Below are 20,159 nucleotides of genomic sequence, written 5' to 3' on the forward strand. Positions count from 1 at the left end.
AGAGAGTTGGCTTAGGGTGTGCTGTAGGTAATGATCAAACTCCAGTGCAGTTCTTGGTTTCTACCAGAATTGGGAGGAGTTTGTGGCAATGAGAATCGAGCTATATGTGCATTACAGGTAAGCAAAAACTTTTGGCATTTTATAACATCCGTGGCCTAGTCTTGTCATCTACATAATTGCCTTTTCCTGCATATTTTGTCTGCCAACATCCTCTCTTACTGCCAGTTCTCTCTTACTGGTACTCTTTAAGAATAAGGAGGCTTAATTTAATCTTAAGCTTGTAGCTGATTTAGGCTATATCATTAAAAAGGAGCAAACAGACATTTAATCTAATTTTGTCTTTTATCCTCCCCTTATGCTTCTCTCATCCGTAACCTTTTGTTAAAGCAATTTTAATTAATTAGTAAAGTCAGATAATGACGTTATTTGCACGGCTTCCTTCATGGTACGTAACCAAGAAAAACTGAGTTTTCTTATGAAAGTTTGCTGTCAACAACTAGCGATGAGCCTCAGCTGTGTCAACAAACTATTTTAATTTTAGAATACAAATAGAATCAATTTAGTAATTGATGTTATATTTCAAGGAGAAGTCGCTTATGCCAAGAAAAAACAAAGCAGTTCGTTCAACAGGGAAAAAAGTCAAGTAGGTTCAGTTTTTGCACATGCATGCCATTATCATTAGAGGCATGGACACATGCACGGGGCAAACTTTACGTTGGTTGCTTTGCCATGGATGCTATTGCTTTGTCCTCTATAGCCTGAGCTATATTGTAATTGCTAAAATTGTATCCTGGTTTTCCTCATCTTTACGATCTTGTGAAGTAGCGTGCATGTGGCTAATATAACTTCTGTGAATTACAAGAAAGTTAAGGCTTTAAATAGGCAGACATTTTTTAAAAGCTGTAATGTCTGAAAACAGCATTTTCTGCTGCTTCTAGGTCATTCTTTTAGGATAATAGCAAGTCTTACTCCTTGCCCATCTTTTGGTTTGTTTTTCAAGGTTTTTGATTTCTGAACCTGAGAAATGTGTATTCTGTACTCACCTGCTTCAAATAATATATACACCTCTGTAGCTTAAACCAGTAGATTGGAAATCTTGAATTTATTCTTTATCTCAATGGTTTTTTTCATTTGGTACATTGCAATTTCATCTTGAGGACACTTAATGGGCGTGTGTTTAAGATAACCATTTGGTAGTTTTGATGCACATTAAACATGAGGACAACAGTACATTACACTTACATATTTTTTTGACAAATTTTTAACAGAAAAAAGGAGTGATGACTTCAAAAAGACAACCATTGAAAGGGGAATAAAAGTAGAGATGAGGAGAAGAAAGGTTTTGAAGGAGGGAGAGATTAGGAACGAAGTAGAAGAAGGGAAAATAAGGAAAAATGAACAAGAAAATGCAGTAAAGGCAATGGAAGCAAATAATCAGCCAAGATACATAGCTAGCTGGAGGTTTTATTTGGCACCTGTTGTCACAGTATCTGAATGCATTTCATATATAATTAACAGTGATAGTGAAGTAAATTGTATCTGGGTGTTTCTGATACTTCTTGCTTGAGTCAGAGGGGTCTTCAGGGGTATGGGCATGGCTAAAGTCTAGAACAAGAATGGGATTTCTATGCTTTATAACTCCTGTACTTGCTGTGGAAAATGCTCTGAGAAGAGTTTTACAGCACTTCAGATTCTGGATTTCCATTTGTATTTTGTTTGGGTTTTTTGTTTTGTTTTGTTTTGTTTTTTTTCCACTTGGGAGGCTCTTTTGTAGGTACCTATTTTGCACTGACAGGATTCTTTGTATCAGTCTTTCTTGGTAACTCTTTCTTTTACATTGACATTGCCCCGGAATACTGTGTGTGTTAGTTATTCCCAGATTTTCACACAGCAGGGAAATAACCGGTTATTTGGAACATCTATGGTAATATAAAGGCAACAAGCAAAAGGGAGGAGATACAGAAAAGGGAAAAGAGAAGTATGAACAAAAAAGTTTAAAACTTTTGCTAAATTTTATAAATTTTGGAGTAGATCTAGAAATAATTTAAAATCTATAATACTTTAGGCAAATATTTTGAAGTCATTTTGAAAACTATTTATAACAGAATGTGAAACTGCATGCGTGTGTATTAATGGACATGACTGTACAGTCCTTGTGGAGGAACATGTTATCTATGGTCTGACAGCTTGCTTTTGAAAATTAAGCAGCTTGACTTTTAAAGTGAGACTGTCTCAAATGTCATATTTTGACATAATTTTCCTGTGCTGGTTTATGGTATAGTATCTGTCCTCCCTGTTGGCACAGTACCTAGCCCTGAGGAACTGTTGGTCACGAACAGAGGCTGTCTGCTCTACTAAAAACAAGTAGGAAGCCTACATTTAAATTCTTATCTGTTTTCTAGATAAACATCACATGAAAATATCCTCCTTTCCCCCATCTGTAAGCCACTTGCTTTGAGCTTTCAGATGCGGAACAGCGAGAGTGACAGAAGAATGTGTTAGAGATTGTTCAGTTTCATTAGACATTAAAATGGTGGCAACCGCTGCCTCAGGCTTCTTAGGTTGCATTGATAATGACATTTCATCTTCAATCAGAAGACAGTAGTCTAATATACTGCAGTGAAGCTGAGGTTTTACAGTGCTTTCACTAAAATTGTTTTCCTTGATAATTTCAGGTGTGGTACTCCCACACTGTAGTAATCCAGATGCAAAGTGGATAGAGTGGAATTTTCTGTAAGAATGAGAAAAGAAGAGGGGAAAAAAGAAAAAAACTAGAAGAAAGAAGGTTGAAGGCACCTTATCATCTTTCCCCAGCTCCCCAGGGGCAGGCATTTTGCTATGCAAGTTTATATTGCAAGGTGGCTGCTTCAGCATATTCTTAATGTCCCTTGAATTTCGTCTGTGTTAGAATATTTTGTGGTACTTTTCTCATAATGGTCTGGGGTAAATTACAAATGCAGCTGGTTTTGGACATGATTTCAGGTTTAGGACTACCAAACTCAGAGATGACTTTTCTGACTTTCTTGGGTTTGCCTGGGTACGACCCTGAACGTGATAACATTATAACAATGTGGCATAAGAGAAGTCTTGTTATTACATCAGATAGATTAGTAGAAGCTAGAAGAATATAAAGTGTTATCTTGGTCCTAAATTACCCGAATCTAATTAGCCAAATGCTTCTGGCATACAATTTACCTGTTGCTTTCGCAGGTTTTGTCTGTTTGGCAATCCTACAGGTTCTAGTATCTGTCCTCCCTGCTGGCACATTACCCAGCCCTGAAGAACTGCTGGTCCTGAACAAAGTCTGTGTGCTCTACTAAGAAAAACTATTTAGCCTAAATTTAGATTTCTATCTATTTTATAGATATCTAGTATACAAATCACAGGCTCTGCATTGTCTCTTGAACACTTCATCTGGCTCTAATCTGCTGCTTGCTGCCATATTGATCAATGAATGAAGTAAAAAGCAAATTATTTTGCGATTAGGTTTGGTGTTGGAGTTCTGATTTAATTTTGTAAGCCATAAAGAGTGTTATTTACTAATGTCTGTGCTATCAAGACTAGAATGTATTAGTGATTTTGAAAAGCTGGTATGTATTTCTCTGGAGAGTAAGTGAAGATTGTTGGTGAGGGGAGAAGCTAAAATGCTTTACTTGGCATTGGTACCGGGAAATGGAAACACACAAACTAATGAATAGAGCAAGAATTTCACATCAGCACAACATGGCTGAGAATTTAAAAGGACACACTTTTTTTTTTTTAACTTCTAAAAATCTGTGTATTCCCTCCTTTCAGTTGTAGTGCATTAAAGAAAGTTTTCCATTCAAGTTAGTACTGCAAAGTTGTTGACCTTGAGTGCAATATTGCCTAATGTTCTCCTCTCCTTTTCTTTACAGAAAGATCCAGATTACCTGAAGCTCTGGTTGGACAGTTTTGTTTCTAGCTATGAACAGTTTCTGGATGTGGACTTTGAGAAGCTGCCAACTAGGTATGTAGAATTACAGATCTTTGTTTGATATCTGAAATGGACCTGGCTGAGAGCCCAGTCTTGTTCAGTGACAATACTGTCTTTAAACAAAAGAAAGATTTTTAGTTGTTAAGTGGAACTCCCATTCTTTCGAAGGTCCATTTGGGTTGGGAATGATGAAACTAGGTATTTGCATTATATCAGGAGATGGCATGAGTATTGACTCATTCTTGCTCATAGAAATATAATCATTATATACTGTACATTTTTTGAGTAAGTATTCATTAAATGCATATGATCATGTTTTCAAGACTAACTTTGCAAATGAGGAATAGAAATTTAGGCACTGTGTGTTTTCTCTTGCTTTTGAGATGCTTGCATCAACTAAAGGTTTTAAAAGAAAAACAAACTTTACAGGATTCAGAAATCATGAGAACTGGTGTCAGTATTATACCTGATACCACTACTGGTGTTTGAGAGCAACGAATGGCTCTCCGTGCATGATGGCTGCAGTCCAAGCCCTGTTGAAATCAATGGAAATTCTTTAATGGGCTTTGGATCAGATCCTGTTTGAAGTGCAAGTGATAGCTTCTACTGTTATAAGGAAATGAAGAATGCTGCAACTGGATCTCGGTGGATAAAATCTGGTCTTCTTGGCTCTTTGTATTAAAATTTTCCTCATAATGCCTATATAAATGCAAAATGCATAGTGTAATTACCAATAAGCAAGACCTTCAAATTAATTCTGTGCTCTTTCAGAAGATCTGTTTTCTTTGCAGTGTCAAAAATGCATCTTACTGTGTTTAGTTAAGGAAAAAAGTTTTATCCTTTGGCACAGGTTATACCATTTAATATTGAAATCTGAACAGTGGAAGAAAAGAGTAGCTTGGTACTTTGGGTTTTTTAAGTGTTTTCAGTTTGTGTGTGTTTGTGAGTTTTGGGGTTTGTGGTGGGTTTTTTTTCACAGCAACATAAAGATAAAACCAAGCATGAAGCTTAGTTGTGCAGAACAATAGCAGTGTCTTCATTGTGCTTAATGATGGTTTTGTGAGCATAAAAATAGTGTATTTTTCTGAGGTTAACGACAGGATTAGTGATTTAGTCTGGAAGAATAGGCCCATGTGGATTTAGACTCATTTGTGTAACAGATGTAGAGAAAATGTATCAAAACAACGTAGGGATGAGGCAGATCATTCCTGTGCTTTAATGGCTGGATTAAAAATTGCACTGTTTCAGAGCAGACATTAGAATTAACAAAGAATTGCAGTTTCTGCCCTTATTTGCATTTGTGAGATAATCATATAATGTGAAAACTGGTATCTTTCTGGGGTTTGTCAATTTATATTGGAGGCATTTACATTGTGGAAGTGATACTACTGAGTCTGGAAAAAGAACAAGTAGGTCAGTGTGGAACCGCAAAATGCTGATTTCCAGTGACTCTTCTCTTGGGGCCATAGGACCCTGTGGACTCAACCTTTTTTACCGAGTTGCTTATTAAATAACTATTTCTGTCTTTTGGTCTTGGAAATAATATGTGATGCCAACTAAAAAGAGAAACTGAGTAGACTAACACTTTTTTTTTTTTCCCTTTTATATGAATCTTGGTATGCTTTACAGCTATGTGCCTGTAAGCCATTGTTTACCAAAGGGCAAATGCCAGGAAATAATGAGAAACTGTGTAGGGAGAAGAAAGCTTGCACAGATTGCTGGACAAAAGTGTCCTTTTCATAGACAGGCATGAAGTTGTGTGTCAATGTAAAACGTGTTTTTTTTAGCATCCAAGAAACACCATTTAAGAAATTAAATGAAACTGTTAGTGGGTGGTTTTTTTTTTCTGAAAGAAGGACTCTTAATTGGCACTGTAATTTGCTGAGCTAACTGATAAGAATATTTCTTCTATAAATTAAAATATATAATTTCCTGAAATCTGCTTTGGAAATCTGAGAGATGCTACATAATGCAGAATTAAGAAATCTGTAAATATAGAGGATGAGCATATCCAGTGGTATGATTTGACTTTCTAAGTAGAGCTTATAGAATTATGCAGCTTATAGGCTTATACAGCTTCAGTTCTACCTCCATCTTTGTGCATCTACCCTGTATTTTTAAGTGAAATAGTTCATTGATAGTGTTTTCAATGATTTTACTGAAAAGGTGAGGTGATTTTACTGAAAAGGTGAAAATAGCTATGCTGACAGCTTTGAGCATTGAGCACAAAAGATTAGTGTAACTATCTGTTCTTTTCCTAAAAAAAAAAAAAAAAGTATTCATCTCCTATGTATTTACCATGAAAAGGATAAAACCTATACCAGCTGGTGGGAGGCTTTTTTCCCCCTCATTGGAGAAGAGTTGTCGTCTTTTGGTTTAATACTTTCAGAAGCAACAAAGGCCTCCAGAGTGGTGTCGTGCTCTTTTCCTGCTTTTGGTTTGCATGATCTTGAGCAAAGGAGCTTAAGGGAGCCTCATGCAAAGTACCATAGAAACTGTACTTTGTTAACTTACTGACTTTAAATCCACATAAAAATTATGCAGGAATCGTGATAGGAATGCTGATTACATGATTCAGGGTTGTTGAAAAGGAAAGCCTGTTTTTTACACCACTTTGGAACAAAAGTGGCAGAGGGGAGGCTGAAAGTCCCAGTGTGTAAGTTTGTGCTGTAGTAGGTGAATACAACTTAGAGACTAATTTAGCTTCCTTTCAGACACCTGAGATGGCAGTTTATATTGCTGCATAACCATGCTAATGTAATGCAAAGAAATTATAAATAAAAAGAAGCCAAGTACGTCAAGATCTTTCTCATATTTTTGAGTTAGGGTACCAGCAGACAAATAAGACCATCAGTTAAGTTATGATTTTTGAGATTATTTTTTTTTTCCTTTTGGAATACTTAGTTCACACAGCTAGTCTTGCAGAATAAAATCATACTACATGCCCACAAATTTAACTTTTAGATTTTTGTGGTGATATGGTAGTAATTTGCTCTGGGGTGAAAAGGAGTTTGATTACTTATAAATATTTATTTGTGTACTGTGTAGTATATTCAGTTTAGAGTAATCCTGGTAAGTTTTTCTTGTGCCAGTCTCGTGTAAGGCAGTAAATTCTCATGGGCTGTGCAATAGCACAGACAGGCAGCTACTGCAGAGAAAACATTCTTTGGGATGTGAGGCATGAAGGGTATGCTGTTTGCTCTCTTGTAAAGCATTTTATGATCTTACTGAAAAAAACTTGGCCATTTTAGGGAAATTACTTCTGGATGTATGATTTCAGCTGTCAAAAATTATGGTCTTCCCAATACAGAGGTGGTGAAATAACAGATTATGAGGAGCCATGCTTATAGTCCTAGAGGATATAGAGCTGCTGGCATCTTGAGGGGTGAAGCTGCTGTCACAGAAATTTGAAATTTCTTTCTTGGCCATTGTATTGGAAAAAAGCAGTTGCTCTCATTTTGCGGTTAGTGTCTCTATCAGTGTAGAGCCTAAGTCCTATAAAATTTGTTAAAACTTATTGAATCCCTTGAGATTCTGAATCCCAGGATCTGAGAAGCAAATTGTGAAACTTGGAAGAGGCAAGGGAATGAACATGATTTGGTCCACTCTATATGTACAGATAACACTTGTTTTCTAGGACATGGGAGCTTGCTGTCAGACCTATCTGGTTGTTTTACTAAATTGGGCCTTGGTTTTTCCCTTCTATATAGGCTTCCTTTTCAACTTCACAAGTTAAACAATGCATTATTCCCCAATTCCCTCAAATAATCAGTATTGCAGTGTTTAGTGTCAGTCATTGCATTTCTCCACTTTTTTTTTCTGCTTATTCTTACACAGATATACGTAAGCTAGTGTCCTATTAGTGAGTTTTTGAGCTCGTTGAATATTTTGTTTGGTGTGATACTTTTTTTTTTCCCCCAGCTTTGGCCATGTCGAATGCTTTTGTAAGGTATAACGCTCTTCCTTGTATCTTCCTTTTCCTGTGTAGGGTTCATAGAAAATGTGTCAGAGTAAACATATGATGCCAAAAGCAAACTCTTTAAGTGTGTGCAACAGTGGATAAAGAGTCTTCATCCCAGAGACTGTACTAACACATCTATATATTTCTATAGTATTGCTGAGATGGGTTTCTGTATGGCTATTTCTGGAGCATTGGCTTAGCTACTGGTTTTATTTGGGGGTTCTTTTTTCTTTTCTTCTTTTGATTCTCACTGGTGTATTTCTAAAAATGTTTCAGTTTAGCAAAAACAATAGGTAAGAGTACCTAACATTCTTTAGGGCCGTGACTGGCCTTGGTAGAGTTGTTATTTTTAATACCAACACAAAACAGGTTCACCCAGAGCAGTTGGACAGGAACACATCCAGGTGGGTTTTGAATATGTCCAGAGAAGGAGACTCCACAACCTCACTGTTCCAGTGCTCTGGCACCCTCAAAGTAAAGAATTTTTTCCTCATGTTCGGACAGAATTTCCTGTGTTCCAGTTTGTGCCCATTGCCCCTTGTCCTGTCGCCAGGGGCACCACTGAAAAGAGCCTGGCCCCATCCTCCTGACACCGCCCTTTAGATATTTATAAGCATTTATAAGATCCCCTCTCAGTCTTCTCCAGGCTAAACAGACCCAGGTCTGTCAGCCGCATAAGAGCGATGCTCCATTCCCTTAATCATCTTTGTAGCCCTTCACTGGACTCTTTCCAGTAGTTCCCTGTCCTTCTTGAACTGGGGAGCCCAGAACTGCACACAGTACTCCAGATGCAGCCTCACCAGGGCAGAGTAGAGGGGAGTAGATGCCCTCCCTTGACCTGCTGGCCACACTCTTTTTAATGTACCCCAGGAGACCGTTGGCTGCCTTGGCCACAAGGGCACATTGCTGAGTCGTTTCTCTGTGGTTTGTTAGAAAGCGTTTGTTCAGTAACCTTATAAAGATTTATTGGAACACTACATGACCAAGTTGAAATTGATTAGTAACGTCATTTGTGTGATTAACAATTTTTTGTGTGGTTTTTCTCTTTAGGGTGGATGACGTTCCTCCAGGAATATCACTGCTTCCTGATAACATTCTTCAGGTCCTTAGACTTCAGCTCCTACAGTGTGTCCAGAAAATGTCAGATGGACTAGAAGAACAGCAGCAGGCTCTGTCACTTCTACTTGTGAAATTTTTTATCATTCTTTGCAGGTATTTGTTCTGATCGTTACCTCAGCGAGGCTATTGTTTTGTTTAAGACAACTTGATGCAGCCTTTAAATATAGATGCTAATGACACAGTATGATATGACACTTTACAGCAGGAACAGAGAAATGCCATTTCTCACAATATTCAAAATAAAGGAAGAGGGAATAAAAGAGTGAGAAAGGAGCAATGCAGTCATTTTAGCAATAATGTTTGACACAAGAAATGGAATAGAAGTAGATTAGACACTAAAACCTTGTAATCACATAGGATATATCTATAGGAATTCAATATATGGTGTACCTGGTAGATTAAATACTTTCACAAGAAAAGACGCTTTACCAAGTGTTGGGTATGAAGTAACTCAAGAGAATTGTACAGGAAGAACTGTTTTGCATTCTTAACATGCTTATAATTCCATAAACAGCTTAGGAAACTGACTTATTACACTATTAATATAACTGGCTTCCTTCTGAAACTTATGCCTTATTTTGTAATTCTTCTGAAGTAGGTGAATAAACTGGTTTTAGGGATCTATTCTTCACCATTTCTTCAATCTTCTGTTGTAAACTGGATTGTGAGAGGAGGGGGATAAAATATAATAGGGAGTCTCCTTTTCTAAGGAGTGTTTGAAGCAGCTTTATTTGAGTCCTGTGGCTTTCCTTACTTCTGAAAAAATGCAAAGGGCTGTAGGCAGTGTTTAAGTAATATTAAATATACATATATGAAATATTAAGTAGAAGCTGAGTAGACAGTGGTAATATGTTTCTGAATTACAAATTGTTGTCAGTCTTATTTAACTGCTGAAAAGTTCTCCTTACGTCATCACTTTGATATCTGATCTTTGTGACTTGTCCTCAAAGTCATGAGGAATAACATATGCACACTATTTCTTTGTTGCTGTTGATCTGTTTATGTTCTAAAATATTTTTGTTTCTTTTCCTTGGGAGAATTTAAGGTGAACAAATGCTTCTAGGTAGTATATTTGCTGAAGTTTTAGAAAGTGTATGTGCTAGTAACATGGGAGAAGTTGAAGTTACTGTCATTGTTATCAGATGCCATTTCTGATCTTTCTATTTAGAGTGTCCTGGGAATCTGCTTAACCTCTGAAACCCCAAATTCCGGATAGAATTGGCCTGCAGCATAGTGACTCAGGCCTTTCTTCTCCTTCCTGTTAGATGAAAACTTATGAGCTCTGTTACTGTGACAGAAATAAACATTTGAGTACATGCAGTCTTTTGGAGAGTATTTTTGAAATGCTGATATACTTTTGTATGGTTATAGACAGAATGCTAAAACAAACATTGTTTGAACTAGCCTCAAATGGTACACTGTGTACATTTCTGTGGTTTCTATGTTGTTTTCATAGAAATTTGGCTAATGTGGAGGAGATTGGGATGTGTTCATACATTAACCATGTTATCACCATGACTACGTTATACATTCAACAGGTATGTGGTTAACAATTTTCATCTGTTATTTTTTCCACCTGTTACTTCCTGCTCCTGCTTATGTGATCTGCTTTTTCATAATAATGTTGTGTGGGGACCAGTCTGTGGGCTCAGAACTGTTCTGGAGGAGATCAAGATTCATTTTCAACTTCTAGAAATCTTCTGACCGCAGCTTTCTTTTTTTCCTCAGTTAAAAAGCAAAACAAAAGAAAAAGAAGTGGCAGATCAGACCCCCATAGAAGAATTTGTAAGACATGCATTGGCTTTTTGTGAAAGTCTCTACGATCCATATCGAAACTGGAGGCAGCGAATTGCAGGGTATGTGTGGATCTAGGACAGAATTATAAATACTGTGGTTTATGATAACTTTAGATAAACAATATATAAGTTTTCTGACAGAACTACTGCTGCCTGATGTCAAACTAAAATAAAAAGTAGTTGCATCTATATTCTTCTGCTGTTGCCTTTTACAACTGTTAGAATTGATAGCCTTAAGCACTTGATACTGTGTTTGAGGTCTTTTTTTTTTTCCCCTGAATATACACTCTTTAGATTAGCATTAATAAATAGTTTTTCTACCAAAATTAGTATCAAGAAGCAGGTGTGCTTGAAACTGAACTTCATTGCCACCGAAGTTGTCAGACTACTAATATATCATGTTCCATTTAGTGGAAAGCTGAGGGCTTTTTGAAAGGTAGAGAGTGTAAATAGCCAGGAAATGGGCTTTCCAAGATGCTTGACTTCTGTCATTCTAGGCTCAGGCCTTGTTCTTTGAAACTGCTGGTCACTTTATCTGCTATAACTGGCAGTCTAGCTGGTGGCTTAGTTACAGTAAGCAAGGACTAAGAACAGATTGCTGATCTTTTTTTTTTTTTTTTTTTTTTTTTTTTCCCCAATGACCATTACTTGAAGGTGCCTTAACAGAGTGCCATATCCAAACTTTGAAACATCTTGTGTGGTATCGTAGCAGAGGCAGCCCTCTACCGTACATATTAACATCTAAAAATACAGCGAAGGAAAAGTGATCCTGAGGGATTTCTTTTTTTTTTTTTTTTTTTTTTTCTATCCCCAAACTAAACTGTATTGTAAAAAGTTAAAGTATTTCTAGGAGCAGAACAGTAAATACAAGATGAGCTGTGATTCATTTTTTCAGGATGAAATACTACTTTACTACATTTTTAATACTGTACGCAAAAGATGAATCCTGATTTTTGGCACTATTTTCTACTATGAAGTCATAAAGTAATAAGTCATAACAAAGGTATCATATTTTTTTGTGTATCTTTTTAAATGTAATTGCAGACGTTTCGTTAGTACAGTTGAAAAGAGCAGACAGAAGTACAAACCAGCTTCCCTCACTGTTGAGTTTGTCCCTTTCTTTTACCGTAAGTATTGTTGTGGAATGTTTAAAAATTGTCATTTTTGGAGGACTGAATGTAGTGATTGTCAGTTCCTTTCCCTTAAGAATGTCCAATAAATGTAAAAGCTTACTTGCTTTCTGAGACTGAATGAAGCAGGTTGCTTTGTTTGCTTGTTTTTCGCTCTGAGTGTCACTATCTTGCGATTCTTACTCGTCATTGAAAGCCGCAGTTTTGTTAGACTTTATTTCAGTGCCTAATGTGGTTTCATAGGGTTGGTTCTCTGAATTGCCAGCTTTCCCGTTTATTAGGGTACATATAGTGATTGCACTGAGGTCTCTGTAGCAACTGTAATGATAACTCACATGGAAAAATAATCTTAGGGAAGTGTTCATGTGCTTTTGTCTCAATATGATTTAACAGCTAGAAAGAAGGAAACTCTATGCCATCCAACTAGAAAATGCTTCTTGGACTGCAGTTTGGGAAACTGCACCGTTTTGTGTCTGGTTAAGTCATTAAATATCATGATGGCTACTTAGAAATTCATGTGTTCTTGCCATTACAGATTGGCTGTAATCTGTGTAGAAAAGGAGGACTTCTTTGGCTGAGTCCTGTACTTAAATCTTGGGAAGGAGGGATGACCAGCCAGTCTGCCAGTTTGGCACACCAAAGTGCTGGTGCCAACAGAATTGAAGCAGCAGGAATAGGGGTGGGGATATGAGTGAAATCTTCCTTTTCTGCATCTGTCTGTTAATTCAGCTTTAATTGAAAATAAAAAAAAAAAAAGGAAGATTATGTTCCCAGGGTGGTAGCATTTATGAATTTGCTTTGTCTAGGTTTGAGTCACATAGTCCTCCTGTTCCTTGAGATGTCTTCTCTATGTATGTAAAATAGACTAGTTGCCAAAAGATCAAAGAGCTGATGCCAGTAAAATGACATTATATTTGTGCCAGAGCACTGTGAACCCACTCTAGAGGCTGCTACTGAGGAATGGCATCTGCATGTTCTCTCCTCCCCATTCAGTGCATTGCACTCTGGTTCCTCCTAAATCCCTTAAATATTATATACTGTGACTGAGCTACAAGTGTACTAATACTTGGCAGATACTTGTCCGCTGGTTGGCCAACTGGGAAGAAAGACAGAACAGAAATTGCTTTAGGTATTCTGCCATGGCAGCACTAATTTGAGGCTTTTTTTTTGGTGTACCCATCATAATGATTTATCCAGTCTGCTAGGGTATTGCTCTTTTGAATTTGTTTGAGGTTCTGCAAAAGATTCAGAGGCTAACATCAAGGGAGTGGTAAGACTATCAGACTAACAGTGTGATCATCTAAGCCTTGTTTCCTTTGAAGACCAGATTTAAAAAATGTGTGCAATTTTCTTTTTAAAAAGGCTTATACATTCAGTATATAGTCAGAAATCTTACTTGCCAGTAATTGGTCTTAAAGGTTATATTATTATTTTAATTAATATAAAATTTTTGCATTTTCAATTTCTATTGTTTATTTAAAATCTCAGTTTTTACAAACCCAAGTCATTATCAGTTCTATCTCATAAATTAATTGGTAGTTTTACGATGGTTAATTCCAAATAATCCTTTGTAGTTTGTTACAGCTACTTTGAGTCTAGTGTTATTGCTATAGCAACAATATCCAGGTTATATCTTTTGCTAAGAAGAGTTCCTGAGGCTGTTTATAACTAATTTATATCAGATATGGCTTGAGAAGAGATGCAGGATAATTGTCTTTAAAGAGACTACTGCTAGAAGGGTTACAGACCTGCACAGGCTTCCCTGGGAAGCTTGGATTAAAGGGAGCAAGCTCAGTGTGTGTTTTTCTGAGCTTCCTGCGCTGCATGTGACATTAAACTTACTGTGCCAAAATTTCTCTAACCTTTGTCATGTTTGCTAACTGCTTGCATGTTAGCATGTCCTTCTGTTTCTCATTAGAGTGGATAAAATGGGCCCATTTTACGTTATTGATCAAGTCAACAGTTGTTGTATGTCTATGGTTCTGTCAGCCTGCATGAAGAGTTTTATTTGAGCTGAAGGTCTGGCTCTGTGAATTCCTGATAAACGTGGTCTTGTCATGTTACTTTGATAATGTTGGAATTGATGTGTTTGTGTCTGATTTTTGTAAAAGCAAGTGGAGATTATATAGTTGAATTTTTTTTTTTAGATTTGTGTGATGACAGGGAGAAGAGCTTTTTTCATTATTTCGTTTGTTGTAGGTTTTTTTGAGAGGAAAAACTTTGTATAATTTATATGACCAAAGTAAGGAATCCTTCTTTGTGTTTACTCCAATCAGAATGCTTTCAAGAAAGTGAACATCTCAAGGAGAGTCTAAAATGTTGCCTGCTACATCTCTTTGGAGCTATTGTGGCTGGTGGTCAGGTAAGGATGTTCTAAACTCCTTTCAGCTGCTGAAGTCTCCAAAGGCCTGGTCATTGTTTAAGGCTTATAAATACCCTATAACACATAAATGAGAAGAATTTAATATTGACTATGAATCGTTTGCTTGTCTTATGAAGTTTGGGGTCATTCTGTTCAATAGTATCTAAATGCTAAAAGCTAGGTCCTACTTTCAATTAAGAGTAGAAATTTGCTGGGTATAACAACTACACATTCATATGAATGTAATATTTTCATATCATAAAGAAAAACTGTGGGTAACTAGATTAGACGTCTCCACCTGCAAGGATGTAAGTTTTGTATCAACACATGACATTTATCTAGCTTACTTTCCAGTGTTGGAATAAGCTTTTTCACTGAGGCACAGGGTCTTTATAGCTTGGAAGCTGCTAAAAATGTTTGAAAGAATGTGAAGAAAAGAGGATGTTCATCATTCACAAAGCCAGCACACACTCTCTTGACTGACTTCTATAACGTCCTACTTAATCTGGTCACAAGCAAATGTTATTTCTGATGATCCAGAAGAGAGAGCATTTTAAATGTTGTCAGGGGGCAGCAAAGCCAGACACTGCTCCACCAGGGAAGGCAAGCTGAGACTGAGCATAATGACCAGGCGGATAGAGCCAGTTGACCTGACTGGCAAAAGGTGCAGTCTTAATATACCTGAACAAGGTGATCAGAGCAGATCTTGTGGTAGTAACCAGGATCACCCAGCCCAGATCACTAGACAAATCTGTAATGATGAAGCCTGAGATCAAGCCAGGAAGTCTGGTCAGCACATCGGGGTGGGGATTTGGTCTGGTGATGGTAACTAGCGTCAGTCAGTTGAGAGTCCAGTAGTTGCCAGGCCCATCCGTATTGATGAGGCAAGTGTAAGATGGAGCCGGGCCGTCAGGTCTGTTGGTTTAGGTTCAAGACATGGCTAGGCATGGGCATGGCTGCAGTGTAGCTCAGGCAGGTAAAAGGTTCCCTAGACAAGGCATGGAGTCCTTGACAAGGCTTCTCAAAGACTTCTAGGAGTCTGGGCTCCTGCACAAATTTAAAGTGGCCCTGAGCATATGCTGCCAGACCCCCAGGGAGAGGTGAGGGAAATGTACTCAGGGCCAAGACAAACTTTTGCTAATTATTATGTTCTTATAAAAAATTTTAAAGTATTATGAATCTCATGATCTAAAATGAAAATTCAAGTGAAGGTTTACCTAGAATTAGTAGTTTATCAAGGCTACCCTATAAGAATTTTATAACATGCATTTACATTATTTTTCCTTTTCCCTATAAGCGTTCTCTTTGAAGAAGAAAGCCTAGTTAATTGAACAAGATGGGATACATTTTATTTGTAGCCATCAATATAATCCGAGTAGAATATTTCATATTTATTTAATGTGGCATTAACAGACATAATAATGCATGTTGCATGATTCAGGTAACTCAAACTGCTGGTTTGAACAGGTTTAACTTTATTTATTTATTTATCGTTATTTTTTCCTTAATCACTTCTTCCCCCATGGGTTTCAGAGGAATGCTCTTCAAGCAGTATCTCCTGCCACCATGGAAGTCTTGATGCGTGTTTTAGCAGACTGTGACAACTGGGATGACAGGAACCCTGAGGAAGTGAGCAGGAAGGCAGAGCTGACCCTGAAGTGCCTGACAGAAGTTGTCCATATCCTTCTAACCAGCAGTTCTGACCAGCGGCAAGTGGAGACAAGTACAATATTGGAGAACTATTTCAAGTTACTTAATTCCGACCATTCAGCTTTACCTAATCCAAGGCGATGCAGGCAGTGGGAGAGCAGGTTCATAGCACTACAGATCCAAATGCTGAGTGAGTACCCTACTGTGCCGTTCCTTTAAATATCTCTTGATAATAACTCCAAAGCAAGTCATGGTTGAACCATGATAGTAATATAACTTAATGTTCTACCAAAAAATGTTCACTTGGCTAAGCAATTGAAAAATCTCAAACATTTCTTCATTGACGTTACTTTGATGTGTTCTTGTTTAATCATTCACTACACCATTTAGTCAGTGTCAAGGTTCGTGGACTACCAGTCTCCATTAAAAAAAGCAAAAAACTTTTGTTAGGCAACAGCTGGCGCTTATCAGCAACTTAATAATTACAGAATAAGATGGGTCTTTAATAAAATACCAATGTGGTGGCTGTTTTACAATAGTTCACTTTTCAAAAGGCATTATTGTAAACATTGACCAAAGCTGATAGTCTGAAACAGTTGGGTGTAACTCATTAGATAAGAATTCAGGATTTGGAGGTTTTTCTACTTTGATGTTTGGAATGGGAAATACAAATAAAGGTATTTTTTTCCCTAAACTTCCAAGAAAACTGGGGAATAGTAGTGAGGCAATGAAAAATGCTTACAGTATAAGGCTGCTTTAGAATGCACAGTAATTGCATAATGAGGAAGCAGATGTTTGTGTGCTTTAAATAAAAGACATGTTGCTTATGTACTCAAAAATGGCAATTACTTGAGACAGAGCCCCAAAGCAATCAAAGATACTTGGTAGCTGAGTTTTTCTCTGGCTATAGGAGGTTACATGATGATTTTTACAGCATCACAATGTTTAGCTTTAGGCCTGGTGCTCTCTGCTTTAAATGCACGTCATTCTTGATCAAAGAACTCATAGTTTGTTGTATAATTCTCCCCCCATGTTTATTATGTAATATGCAGAAAAAATGCTTTTGAGATTTGGGAAGTGTTTTGTGTTTGATGCCAATTCTGTTTTAATTTTATAGATACCATCACAGCCATGTTAGACTGCGCAGATAGGCCTGTTCTGCAGGCAATTTTCCTTAACAGTAACTGCTTTGAGCATCTCATTCGACTGTTGCAGAACTGCAAGGTAAATTTTTGCTTATCAGCATTTTTTTAACAACCTGTCTTGTAATATTGTATGTGTATTAATTATCTTCCTTCTGAATTAGATGCAATTTTATAGTGTCTACATACTGGAAATAAAGCTTTGGATCAGTTAGAGCCACTAATGCCATGAAAGATCTGAAAGATCCAAGTTACTCTAAAATATTTTTGTTTCTAATGAAGTAGAGGTGTTTCTTGTCTGTCTTATGGTTAAAGCAGTGAATGCTTATTTTGAGTCTTGAGCAAAATACCTTTTCAGACCCTGCTCAGTCTCTAAAATCTGTTAAGGTTGTTACTGTAACCAATTATATTCCCCTCCTGCTTTTTTAGTTTAGTTTTGGTTTGGTTTTTAATTTGCTGTCACTGGATTACTAGGAAGTCACTTAGAACTGCTGCCAGATGGAGGTCTGAATTCTAATTTCAGAGGCATATTTTTCCATTTTATAAAAAGCCTTGCTGGTGTGCCTTTGTGTTTCAAAACATTTGAGTCTTGTGTAGCTGACATAAAGCATGAGCTCAAGCTGTTACAAATGTTATTCGATTGTTCTTCTACATAGGATTTAGTGTTTACATAGATGTGTTTTCATCTCAGTCCCTGATGGTCACAATTTGCAAGCTAGTGTCTTCCTCTGATTGCTTTGTAGATTTCATTTTTCCCTGTGCAAAAGAACATAGGTATGATCTAACTCTGTGGAATATTTTACTTCTCTTTTTGTGATATGTTGGTGGCATAGCTATTTTGAGCTTTTCTGACGCTAGATAATTTAATGCTAGCTACAGTATGCAATTTGATTCAAATCCATTTAGATTTTGGATTACAACATATTTCAGTGAAGTGATATATTAAGAATAAATGTGTTTGGATTATGTCTTAACTAGTTATAATCAGTGGCAGAATGCCAGCTGGCAAGTGTTTTGAATAGTGTTTGTAGCTTTTTATCTCCTGAAAATACATTGTTTGACCTTTCCATTCTCCTCCTCTGTTTGGGAATCCATGCCTATTTTTGTACTGACCTTGTACGGTATAAGAAATGTCTTTTTTAGTTTTGTCTTAAATCATCTAACAGTGTGATGTTTACCTGTTCATGCAGACTCTAGTTATGTTCCTGCTCTCATACAAACAAGTGGTGGAATTTAAGAAAGCAGGAACAGCTACTCTATTTTTGCAGCTTGCTCCTTTTATTTTTATTCTGCCTGTACATATGTCGTAAGATATGTTTGTTTGAGGTTTTTTTCCTGTGATACAGTCTCACACACTACTGTGATTGACTAGATATCAGTCCTGCCAGTTTGCTACATGGTGGTTGTTTGTTTTTTAACATTTCATAGTCAAAATAATCCCAAGAATGAGAACTGGGGAGAGGATGGAGGCTGGGAAGGTGTTGCATACTTGTATTTTCCACTATACTGTATCTCATTCTTTTTCAAAGCCAAATAGCAAAGATTAATTTAGCTGTGGAATTAGGATTTTGCCTTAGTAGCTGGAAGTGCAGACCCTATTTCTAGATCTTCTTTTCTTTACCTACAAATATTTTGCTACTGGGCTCACCAGAAAGCTGTGTAAAGCATGTTTGGCAGCTCTGCAGATAGCTGGAGAGTCCATACACGTATCTGAAACTCAGGAAACTATTGTCTATTCAGCAAATTTGAAATGCAAGAAATTTCCATGGGAGGAGGGGTAAATAAAATCCATACCACTATTTTTGCTATAGATATTCCAAAGAATTTTGGATATTCAAGGCCATACTTCTGGTCATACTTCCTAGTCATTTGCATTTCAACAGTCTTCTAAAATTTAATTTTTTTTTTTTCGTATTTGCTGGTTTTAAGGCTTATGGGCAATCTCTCTTCCCTTAACTGTGCTCTAGGGTTAGAGATCTGCACAAAAGCTTTTCAAGACTGCTCAGTTAAGTTTTGATGATCTGAATGTTGCTTTTTGCCTGTGACATCCAAAGAGGGACCCTACTTTAGAGGTATCAGGAGGGTGATTATTCTGTACTGAGAGTCATTTAACAAGCTTTGTCGGTACTGAATCTTTTCTCATCTATTAAACTCTCCAAGAAGACAGACTTTGAGCAAAGCACAATAACCCCTAGCAGTATGCTTGGTTAAAAAAAAAATATTTTTTTTTCTAACCAGCTTTTAAATCATACAGGCATTGTAATAAAAATCTATTTTTCAGTTTTACGTGTGTTACCAGAATTGAAGTAACTCATATGAAAAACTTGGTGGGGTTTTTTTTGCGTGTCTGCATTTGCTTCTGTTTAGTATTCTTTTTTCCACTTGTTAATGTTATAACCCTCTGAGATATATTATAGGTATTCTTCAGTGTTAAGTGCTCCTGACCATGATGTACCTTTCTTGTGTTTCTAACTATGTGCTTTCACACCTATGTAAGTCAAAGTACACTTCTTCCTGTCCTAGAGACAATGTGCCCTAGAAAATCTGCTGCTGTTGCTGTTTGAAGATCAAAATATTCTGTCTAGGTATCTTCAGTTTTCACCTAGGTTGAAACAGAAGTGGAAAAAGGTGAAACATCTGTATCCATTTCTTTGCTAATGCCCCACTGTTGTCTTCATTTCTTACAAGTAAATTTTTGAGAGCCTCCTGTCATGTTACATATTGTAAATGAAATCAGGGTTGCTAAGCCAGTGACAGGTATAAATTCCAGATAGATGTGTTTGTCTCAGTGATTACATATTTTCATTTAATTCTGGAGGGGGAAAAAGCAATTACTATTTAGCAAAACCACAATGTAATCTTTGGTATTGTAAGAACTAACAGAAGACTATTAATGAAGGATTTGTGTCTCACCAGTGTGAGAACATCTTTTTTCTTTTTTTTTCTTTTTTTTTTTTTTTTTTTTTTTTTTTGAAAAAAAAAAAAAAAAAAAAAAAAAAAAAAAAAAAAAAAAAAAAAAAAGTTCTAGGAAAAATATTAAACCC

At 36.8% G+C, this 20,159-nt stretch overlaps 1 protein-coding gene across 7 annotated transcripts in view; it reads left to right on the forward strand.

Annotated features, from left to right (window-relative positions):
* NBEAL1 (neurobeachin like 1) overlaps positions 1-20,159 on the forward strand; it is an 87,723-nt gene that overhangs the window by 15,847 nt on the left and 51,717 nt on the right. For all 7 annotated transcript variants that reach the window (XR_001413366.1, XM_014954278.1, XM_014954281.1 and 4 more), the window contains 8 exons: positions 3,897-3,988; positions 8,967-9,128; positions 10,492-10,573; positions 10,764-10,891; positions 11,876-11,958; positions 14,238-14,323; positions 15,857-16,163; positions 17,091-17,197. Coding sequence is in view for 6 of the 7 variants with exons in the window: in XM_014954278.1 (XP_014809764.1) it covers positions 3,897-3,988; positions 8,967-9,128; positions 10,492-10,573; positions 10,764-10,891; positions 11,876-11,958; positions 14,238-14,323; positions 15,857-16,163; positions 17,091-17,197 (1,047 nt within the window). In the remaining variant the exon portion in view is untranslated. The remainder of the gene's footprint in view (positions 1-3,896; positions 3,989-8,966; positions 9,129-10,491; positions 10,574-10,763; positions 10,892-11,875; positions 11,959-14,237; positions 14,324-15,856; positions 16,164-17,090; positions 17,198-20,159) is intronic.

This window comes from Calidris pugnax, unplaced genomic scaffold, assembly GCF_001431845.1.
Source record: "Calidris pugnax isolate Ruff unplaced genomic scaffold, ASM143184v1 scaffold103, whole genome shotgun sequence".
Classification (NCBI taxonomy): domain Eukaryota; kingdom Metazoa; phylum Chordata; class Aves; order Charadriiformes; family Scolopacidae; genus Calidris; species Calidris pugnax.